Source organism: Pithys albifrons, chromosome 16 (genome assembly GCF_047495875.1).
Source record: "Pithys albifrons albifrons isolate INPA30051 chromosome 16, PitAlb_v1, whole genome shotgun sequence".
Lineage (NCBI taxonomy): Eukaryota > Metazoa > Chordata > Aves > Passeriformes > Thamnophilidae > Pithys > Pithys albifrons.
This window is the reverse complement of record NC_092473.1, coordinates 3558262-3568913: the sequence shown is the minus strand read 5'-3', so window position 1 is coordinate 3568913 and position 10652 is coordinate 3558262. Positions and strand designations below refer to the sequence as shown.

At 46.7% G+C, this 10652-nt stretch overlaps 1 protein-coding gene across 2 annotated transcripts in view; it reads left to right on the top strand.

Annotated features, from left to right (window-relative positions):
• Window positions 1-4547: 4547 nt before the first annotated feature.
• GSG1L (GSG1 like) overlaps window positions 4548-10652 on the top strand; it is a 58160-nt gene continuing 52055 nt past the window's right edge. For both annotated transcript variants that reach the window (XM_071571041.1, XM_071571042.1), the window contains exon 1: window positions 4548-5358. In XM_071571041.1, coding sequence (XP_071427142.1) covers window positions 5058-5358 — 301 coding nt within the window. In that variant the 5' untranslated portion in view covers window positions 4548-5057. The remainder of the gene's footprint in view (window positions 5359-10652) is intronic.

Sequence of the window (10652 nt, the reverse complement as noted above, 5' to 3'; positions counted from 1 at the left end):
GAAGAGTCACTCACGGCATCACCCTGTTTGTCAGCAGGAGAAATCAGAGAGCTGCAGAACCCCTCTTTGTCAGCAGGAGAAACCAGAGAGCTGCAGAGCCCCTCTTTGTCAGCAGGAGAAATCAGAGATCTGCAGAGCCCCTCTTTGTCAGCAGGAGAAATCAGAGAGCTGCAGAGTCCCTCTTTGTCAGCAGGAGAAATCAGAGAGCTGCAGAGCCCCTCTTTGTCAGCAGGAGAAACCAGAGAGCTGCAGAGCCCCTCTTTGTCAGCAGGAGAAGGGGTGCCTGGAGTGGCACAGTCCTGGGGTGCAGGCAAGGATGAGCAATACTGACAACTGGTCAAAACATCCTTACCAACTCCTCTGAACGGGCACTTAGGGATGTTTTGTCTACTCACGAGTGACAAGGGAATTGTTCTGGGGAAATCACACAGGAGAACCAACAGTTTGTTTTATAGCTTTCTTTTCTGTCAAGGCTGCTAAAGGTCTTCGCTACAGTACTGTCACAAATCATTTTTTGCCTGGTTGGTTTAGGAACAGGAAGAATTTCCTGAGCAATCTTCTTGTCCTTGACTAAATGCCCACAAGCAAAGTACATGAAAGGCACACTTCAAGTCCTAAGTTGAACTGAACACCAAGATTTCATGTGGTATCAATATTCAGCCCACCTTCACACGCACCCTAGTGGGACTGCCCGTTTGCTGAAGGCTTAATTTCTGTAAAAAGCTCAGTAGTAATGTCTCTCAGCAGCATCTCTTAGATGAGCAGGATTATACAGCTCACCCTGTGTGCTCAGAGTGCTGAACACAGACCACTCTGGGTCAGAGGTCTGAGAAAAAAAAAGCAAAACCCAAGGTGAAAACAGCAAAAGAGAGACTGCATATAGAGAAGACAAGATATGCCTATACAGCTGGGGGAAATACAGAGAGAATTTCTACCTCCACCCTCTTCTCTGAATATAAAGGTCAAACTTGCCATTCTGCTGGACAGAGTGGGGACAGGGGAAGTGTATTGGGGGCATACCAATAATTCATATTTACTGTGGTAAGAGAGCAAGAAAAAGATGAGCTGTGCAGATCTTCATGTCCAAGGAGGACAATTCTAGCTAGAAAAGGAGATTTTGCATCGTTTGTAAGACAAATGAATTGAGCAAATGGATTCTGTGGATCTGTAGTGCTGAGGAAAAGCAAAGATGGGCTGTCAGGAGGGGCCAGCAACTCAATCCAGCGACAATACAAACACATGAGGAAGCTCAGAGGGGCAGAACTGTAAGAAATGAGAATTTAAACAAAAGCTATAGGTTTTTTTTCAATGAGGATTTCAAACCAGTATCTAATCCCCCACAGCTGACACTGCTGGTGTGTGTGGCTCATCTTCGCGAACGAAGATTTGGGCAGGGCTCTCCCCACGTGCCCTTCCAGCCTGCCCAGTGGATTTTAGGTGAGGCTCAGCGTGCACAGAACTGGCCCCACCGTTTCAGTCCTGAGGTTCATCTGCCACGGCCGAGCGAGCTTGGACAGTGCCAGTGAAGTCCTCAGGACTAGAACCTGCAGCACCCGGCATTGCCCAGGAGGTCTCCCATCCAAGCACTAATCCGGGGCTGACCCTGCTGAGCTTCCGAGATCTGACAGGATCGGATGTCAGGGAGACATTTAACTGCCTAACACTGCTGGTATCAAATAAACAACCAGACTAAGGTCACCACATCCCCATCAAACCAGAGGACCCAAAAGCAGGACTTCCTCTCATTTCTGTGAATGGGGCTTCTGTTTGCCACCACTGAAAAACACAGCCTGACTGAAAGATTCCTTTGCAAGTGCTATCGTTATTTTAAATCCTCTGGGGCAAATTCCTTCTGTACGTGAGTAAATCCTGAGTAATAACAATGTACACTGATCCTGTAAGAAATAGTAAAGGGAAAGGGGCTTAGCTATAACCTGTGAAGGTGGTTATTTCTCACAGCATCAGATAAAAGCTATTGCTGCAAAAAGGTTTTTAAAGATTCTGGTAGCCACAATATGAAAACTATTTCTCTATAGCATTCAAAACCTTCTACTTTACTATTAAAGATAATACCACGTAAATACAACATAATCCAGGCATCTGAACTGCCTTCTGCAACATATGTATGATCTTTCCATTTTTATACACAACAAATCTGATAAACAGAGATTATATAAAGAGAAGTCATTGGAGTATTACAGCATGAGTATAGCACAGACTAGTTTCCTTCTTTTCAAGTAATCCCAACTTATGCAGCAAGAGGAGTCTAATAATGAAAAAACCCACCTGACTTCCTTTAGAAAACAAAATTATTCCTATTTAAAAAAGAGCACACTTTACTTTGTCCCCGGTATTTTTAAATGTTTAATATTCTAATAGCTCTGTGTCACAAAAGAGACCAAATTTCTGCTTCATTTTGCTTTTTTTTTAATATACTGCCACCATCTCTGTTCTCAACAGCTCTGCCTGCCTGAAAAAGAAGAATGAGGAAGATAAGGAGGAACAGAAATAGAAATATCTATTAGGGTTAGGAATAAAACAAACCATAAGAAGTATTCAGGACAAAATTATCACAGATAACAAAACTCTTGGATGCCCAGCCCTTAGGGAGATGGGCAAAGGGAGAAGCAAAGTGTGGAGACATTTGTGCTGCAGCCAGAAAATACAATGCACAGGGCAATAGAAAGAGAAAAATTTGTAAGAAAAGAGCTGTAAAGACCTATATTCACACTTGGAAAAGTGTGATGATTCAGATGTTGACAGCCACTTGAAAGACAGTCCTGAAGATCAGCACAAGCTTTCTTCTGAAGTCTTTCTGTCCAAGTTTTGAGGGCTTTGTTTATTCCTCTAAGCAAGTGGATAACCCTGAGAAACACAGAACACACAAAGGCATTACTGAGTGAATGTCCTGCAACATAGAAATAATTGAAGCAATAATCCTGTGGTCCTCTAAACACCTATCCTCTGTATGTCTTGCATGTAATTAAACCCAAGGAAATCATGCTGATTATTTGGCTGCAAGGTGTAATGCTGAAAAGACCAGAACAGGGAGAGGTGACAAGCCATTCCAACAGGACAAGGAGGACCATGCAGAGGCACTCTGCTAGTGCAGACCACTGGAAGAAACCTGGCCCTGGGGAGGTGGCTGTCACCATGTACAGGCAGGAGCAGGCCAAATGAAGCCTCTTGGGCAGGGAAGGGTCTGCAGTACAAAACTCTTTCAACTAACCTTGCAAAGTTGCCATCATAATTGTTCTCACAGATCCATGTGAGTTTTCTCACAAAAGTTTTCCAGCAACTTTCCAGTTTACTTTTAACACAAAATGATTAAAGCCAAGTGAGTGTGTATAAATAGTGGAAAATCTCATCAACAGTTGGGTCCAGATGTGCAGGGCAGGCACCAACAAGAGCCATAGAAGAGTCCTAAGTCTATCTATGAGGGCATCAGGGAGGCAGAAACAGGTCCCTGAAGCCTTGTGGGGTGGTGGCTTCAGGGAGAAACTTCACCTCATCCTTCCAGTCTTTCTTCAAGCAGCCGGAGAAAGTGGCCCCGCATGTTCTGTCTGCAGACAGTAAGGCACAGGATGAGCTTTGCATGTGTGCTGCCTCAGCAGAGTGCAGGGTGGGAGATGGCAGCCCTGTCCCCCTGATAGCACAAGCCAGTGTGCCTGCAGGGTTATTTCCAGGGTTTGCTGGACTGCTCTGAGAGGCCACAAGCATTCCCAAGGCCCTTACAGGGAGTCCAAACAAGGCTGGAAGGGAATACCACTCAGTCTAAAGCCCAGGAGGCACATGCAGCTTCTTCAACACAGAAAATTGAGTTCATCTACTAAGGGCACATAACTGTTGTGTGCAAAGTGTGGCCAACTTCAGTGCTTGGATACAGGCTCTTAGGGATTGCACTTTCACCACCATCAAGGGCTCCTTGTGGCACTCTGTGCTCACCAGGTAGCCCTGAGCAATGTGGGCAGAGGTGAGGAACCCTCAGAGCCAGTCAACCATCACAACAGGGCAATACACTTCTCTTTGGAAATGGGATTTTAAGTAGTCCTCCCTGCTCTCACAGCATTGCCACCTGATGAGTAAAGGCCAGGGTTTGTTCTAATTAGTTCTCTCCATCTGCACAAACCAGGACCTACAAAATTTCCTATGGACTCTTCAACCCGAACATCTGTGTGTGCTCTGTGTGGAAATGAAAGCCTGAGAAAGGGGCTCCACTTGGCATTGTGAAAGATGTGTGTTCTGCTCATCACACACTGAGCTTGAAATTCCTCTGGGGCTTTGCTGACTGCCAGAGCGAGCCCCTGAAGAGACAGATTTACACCAGTGTGCTGACAGCAGAATCTAACCCTGGATTTACTACTCACTAGCTCAGAGCAGAAATGCTAAAGTACCACTCGATCTCTCCTCCTGCTCCTGGACGAATCTCTCTCCTCTGGTATATGAAAAATGCATTTCACGGCTCCACACAATAATTCTTGTTGAGACTAAGCCGTGACGCCTCCCCCAGTCCGGCTGAGCCGCCAGTGTGCTGCAGTGGTGGCCGAGCTGTGCGAGGACGGTGGCGGCGGCAGCAGCAGCAGCTGTGTCTGTCCCTGCCCCTGCCGCCCGCTGAGTTCTCCTGCCCATCCTACGGGAGCGGAGGACAGCGAGTCTCGCAGCCTGCAGGTGTCTCCCGGCGGAGGAGGCTGCGGAGCCCCCTGGGATCATGTGTGGTACCCGAGCAGCTGTTCCGCGGCTCCCGACGAGGCAGAGCCTGTGCGATCCCGTCAGCGCGCTGAAGCTGCCCGGCTGCGAGAGCCCGGCCGCGCTCCCGCGCCCGCAGCTGCTCCGCTAACGTACAAAGGCAGGGTTTCAAGTGAAGGGGGAAGAATGGGAGTCTGGCTGCAGCGTTTCCTTCGCCGCCGCTACAGCAGATTGGAAGAAGCTGAGAGTTTTGGTGCCTGGACAACTGGATTCTGAATCGTGAGAGGCTTTGAAACCCCCCCCTCTCCCAAATAAAACAAACCCCTTTGACTTCTTCTCTCAGCAGGAGGGGGAGGGAGGGCGGATTTACCATGAAGACAAATCGAAGATGCAGAGCCCTGCTAGCAGTGAGTCTGAATCTGATGGCTCTCCTCTTCTCTACAACAGCTTTTATCACGACCCACTGGTGTGAGGGCACACAGAGGGTCCCCAAGCCGAGCTGTGGGAAAGAGAAGAAGACAAACTGCCTCAACTACGGCGGGAATGAGACTGCAAATGAGACAAACCAGAATGTGGTTCATTACAGCTGGGAGACGGGAGATGACCGCTTCCTTTTCAGGTATTTCCACACCGGGATCTGGTACTCCTGTGAGGAAAATATCAATGCTGCTGGTAAGTATAAAACAACTTCCTTCCAGCTTGTGCAGCTTCGCGTTTGCCTCGGCGCGATAAACACACAGGCTGTGCCGTGCCGTATCTCAGAGCAGATTCGCCCTGCAGAGAGAGGCAGGATTCTAACAGTTCTTTGTTGGAAAGCAACCTGTTTCCAGAGGGAGAGAGAGGGTTAGGCTGTTTTCTTGCTGGCTGGCGCAAGGTGTGCGCTCTCCCCGGGCAGCGAGGTGTGCCCCGCGGTGGGCACTGCGGCCAGAGCCGGCCAGCGCTGCTCCCCGAGCCGCTCCGGGCAGCGCACGAAGGGCAGCGGCCGCCACTTGTTAAGGAGAGTCTGACATCTCATTGTAATCGCCCCGAGGACGGTGGTCGGAGTGGCAGGGAAAGCACAAAGGGCACGGGTTTTATCACACTGCCTCTTTTCTGGTATCCCTTAAGTAAGTGACCACCCGCAACCCCTTCCTGGGTTGTGTGTTTATTGAAGTAGAGAAATGGCAGTTAAAGGGCACAACTGGGTGCAAGAAAGCTCATTTCTGTTCCCTGCTCAGCCGTTTGCTGACTGAGAACCACTCAAAAAGACACCTCTCCAGCTTATCAGTGCATTCATTTCTTCTGCTGTACCCTGGCACTTACCAAGAAATAAAACATTGGAGGGTGGATGGCAGGCAGCTGCCATGGGACCCGTTTGAGTCTCAGCAGATGCAAACTGACAGTCCCTGCTCCCATAGGTGTCTGGTAGAGCTAATTTCCAAACTCTGCTTTAGAAAGAACTCTTTTCTAGATTATGTGTCTGAAAAATAAAGTTTACCAATGTGACACAATATGAGATGATGGATTGTGGATGCTGGTTCCTCTCTGGGCTGTTTGCAGCCTATCCTGCCCATTGCCCAAGGAGTAGACTGGGAAGTTGGTCATTCACCACTGCTGGGAGAGAGGAGCAGGTAACATGCTACATGTTGTGTCTCTGAGGACACCTCTCTGCTAATGGGAAGCTTATGAGATCCTGGTAAAACTGCTCTGTAGGGATGTACTATAAAGTGGGACAAATTTGGGGAGGTGCTCACAGCCCATTTCATCCCAAGGGGCTGTGTATATTCCCTGGTATTTTTGAGGATAGTTCTTCGAGGATTAGTTGGTCATTAAAACTCAGTTTAACATAAGAAAAGGAAAGTTCCTGAACTTCAGCCTTGGGACTGTCAATAGACAGCTCCATGCTGAAGTGAGGGCACCAAAGCAACCTTCTTGATGTTAGGGAAAAAGAAAAAAACACAGAAAAAAAAGATGTTTTATCTTACTTATATGGGAATCAACTTAGGCCACAGCAGCCTGAGTGAGCAGCTTGAAAATCTCTGGCTTTTTGAGCATCTTAGCTGGGATTGGCACAATCAAACATGCCCATATTTCTGGCAGATACTGAAATCTTTCCAAGTCAAGATGTATGTGTGAGATAAGTTGTAACTGTGTGACTCTAGCCCACTCAGAAAAGTGAGTTATCTGTGGGAGAAGAGAAATACAGTGATCTATTCTGTACTGGGTAAACAAAGATGTGCTGGAGTGGGTGATTTCGGGAGAGAGCTGGAAGCCAGCTTTAGAAAGTTATGCTGAAAGCAGAAGAGAAGGGGTTGTTTCTCCCTCCCCACACCACCACAGCAGTCATGTGTGTGCTTCCTCTTATTTGAAACACTTAAATTGGAGGAAAGTACTCTTCAGTTAGCAGAGCAGGAGTGGCCAACCTTTGCAAATAATCCAGGGGATATGTTGGTTTAGACAGACAGCTGCCTCATTCACATTTACTGTATCTTTTTCTGATAAGGACAGGAACAATGTAAAAGACACAGATCTAAATTTGTCCCTAATAGTGTCAACATAAAATAAGTGACAGGTCTTCATTCAGAGTTACAGGTTTGTAATATCAGACTGTCAGTATGTTGTTATGGCCTTTTGCAGCCTGACTGGTGATCATTTTATCTGAGGCACCACCCAGCCCCAGTCCAACACCAAAATGCTCATGCTTTTATGTACAGCCCCCCACTCAATGTAGCTGTGAATAATCCATCCCATAGGCTCGTCACACCATCCACAGCACACTCACTGACCCCAGCCCTGCAGGTATCACAAGTCATACAGTCACTACGTGTGTGTACTAAATATTATTGTATTAATTGTATTAAATAGTAGTGTGTTAAATCAGTCAAAATCCCCAGTTTGAATGCACTGCATACTGCCAATAAAACCCCTCCTAAAGCTTTACCCAGAGCATACTGACAGTGACTGCACCAGCAGCCTTCCTCCAGGCAAAGCCCTTGTCAGCCTCACACCTCTGTCAGCAGCACATATGGCCACAGCCTCTGGTCAGCACCATTCCCACAGCTCACTCCTATCCCTGGTTCCTCACTGACTCACTGCTGTCTGAAGTTAAGCACTGTGAATCCCACCAGGCACACGTGAATGGCAGTAACTCTCCCTGTGATGGTGATGCTGTCAAAACTACCCAGAGCCTCCAAACTTGCCCAGCTGGGAGCCACAGTCTTCATCCAACCACCAGGCTTTTGATTTCTCTCTCCCTCCAGTCACACTATCAAAACTTTCTGCTCCCTGTGCTGGTGCAGCTGCAACACAGCAGATCTTGTAGTGCCAAAGTAACGGGACCAGTTCCCAGCAGGTTGAGGCTGCAAGAACTCCAGGAACAGGACTCCAGGGCTTCCAGTTGGCTGGAGGAGCTGGGACCCAGTCACACCTTCAAATGACATTTAGGCTGCAAGCAAAGACATTTTTGAGTGTCTTCTCCTTCCCCTTGTTTATGTGCAATGTGCATTTGGATTCCAGAGGCTGAGGTGCAAACAGCATGTCATCCACTTTGTGCAAAGCCCAGCAGAGCGTGCCCTCCTCTTGGTGCCAGTTCTTGGCTTTCACTGACAGCTCTAACAGAGATTGAATGCTGTGATTATTTCTGAAATAATTTGTGAATCTAGAGTGTATTTTTATCCAGCATGTCTAGGACAGCTAAAGAATTCAAAAAGCGTTTAGTACCTGAGAAATGTAATTGTGAGTCTCCTCTGGGAATAGAAGGACTGGAGCATTTATATTTCATTGGTGGGGGAGTCCTGTACTTATTTAGCATGATTTCTGACTCAAAAGTGTGCTGAATTCCAGTCTACCAAAAAGGCTCCCCCTTTCAGAGTGGGCTCAGTGCTTTGGATCCCACACAGGTGGAGGGACCCTGTGTAGGAGAAATGCACCTGGGCTCGGAAGGGGATGAAGCTGCAGCACATCCTACAAGCTCTGCTGGTCATGAGTCCTGTTCTGCCCTCACACACTGCACTTGAGGCCTCCTCCTGGGCTGTGAAATCCTTGGCCATGGCTCACTATCATTTAATTTCTTTTAAAGTGTGATTTTGAGTGTGTATCTTCTCGCACACCTGTAATCTGGGCCTGTGCCTGAGCAGTGCTGAGCCCTTCACAAGATACCACACAAGTGCTGTACTAATAGCAACAGTGGGGAACCAGGTGGCAGATTCCATGACTCAAGACCATACATGCCGTGAAAAAATGGCCACATAAAGTAGGCAAGGTGGTATATGGTATCCTAACAGGTAGAGGAGTTGGAGAGCTGGGAAGCAGTCACAGATCAGCTGGCTTTGCTCAACAATGTATTTGCTTTGATGTCAGATAAACTCAGATCTGGATTTAGATGCCAATGAACAGACAATCTCAGTAGTAACAACCACAAAAAAGAGAGGAAAAACAGCTGCCTAATTGCCTTTAAAGAGCACTGCCCCATTAAATAAACAACAAGCTTTACCATGATGCTCCCATGCTGCCTGGAAGTCAGGAGGTCAGGAATGGGTATGCAGGGCTTGTTTTGTGGGTTTGGATTGATTTTTGAGGGCAAGGGGTCTGCAGCTCTTTGTATGCTCTGTGCCTCGTATTCCTTAGCACTCCTGAGGGAGTCAATGGCAGAGTGGAATTTAGATGATATGTAAGGATGCATCAAAATGAGCCATAATCATGGACATTAAATGCACCTTGAGATGGAACCAGAGGAGGAGAGAGTCAGTCCTGCAGAAATGAGTAAATCTGTAACACATAAAGACCAGAACTTGCTCCACAGTGGTTCTGCATCACCTTCTCCCCCCACCCCCTGTGATAATAAGCATATCACAGTGAATCACTGCAGGTGGCTGTCCAGAGAGGGACCAGGAGAAGCACCTTGTGAGTATAAAATTAAAAGCAAGAGGAGTTGGGAATTCTTGCTGGATTATGAGAAATACAATATAATTGGCATGACTGAAACCTGGCAGGTTTATTCACATGACTGGGATGCAAAAATTGCTAGTTATAAATTGTTAGGAAAGAGTGGTAAAAGGAATTGAGGAGGTAGAGCTCTGTATTAAAGGTAAAATTTCCAGCACTAGAGGAACTAAACCCAGGGGGCCTGGATAATCTCCATCTGAGGATGTTGAAATAATTGGTACATGAAAATGCAGGTTTAGTAGCAAGAATCTGTACTTTGCTGTATTTAAAGAAGATTGGAAAAAAAGTGGTACAGGCCACTTGACCCAGGAATTTTAGGACAGTTTTTAGGCAAAGCACTCAGTGCATGGCAACAAATGGGTTTTATCAAAGGTAGGGCTTTATTAAAGGTAAATCTTTTAACAAGATGAATCACTTCTTAGACAAGGGTAATGGATTAGACCCAGTCTCTGTGGATTTACAAAAAAAAAAAGCCTTTGATGGAACATCCCACTGAAAATTCTTTATAGGAGAGCCACAGAGAGTGGAGAGGATGGTAAGAACACGGTGACAGAGGCAGGGATGCTTCCACACTGGGAAATGCTAAACTGCCTGAGCTGCTTCAGGCTGGGAGGAAGGCACAAGGTGCAGAGAGATGTGATATTGGAGGGGATCAAGTGAGAATGACAGAGATCAGACAAGACATCCCATTGATGCTTCTGTGATTTAAGAATAAAAAGGCATAACAGACAAAAATAAATACTCCTTCCTACAGAGCTCCCTGCCAGGGAATGCTGTGAAGGCTGAAACTGGGGTTTGCATGGATCCAGGGAGGAAACATCCATTCTTGCTACCAACAGGATGGTTTGAGAGCAAGCCCTGACTGAGAAATCCCCAAACTATTGGTGGAGTACTGGTATGAAAAGGGCAATATATGAGTAGAATCACTCTATGCCCACCCCTTTGTTGTTCCCTAAATATCTATCACTGGAAGTGATACAAAGACAGTGAAGAAGACAAACCTTTTGCTTGAACCACTTTTGCAGATTTTACTTAATTTTATT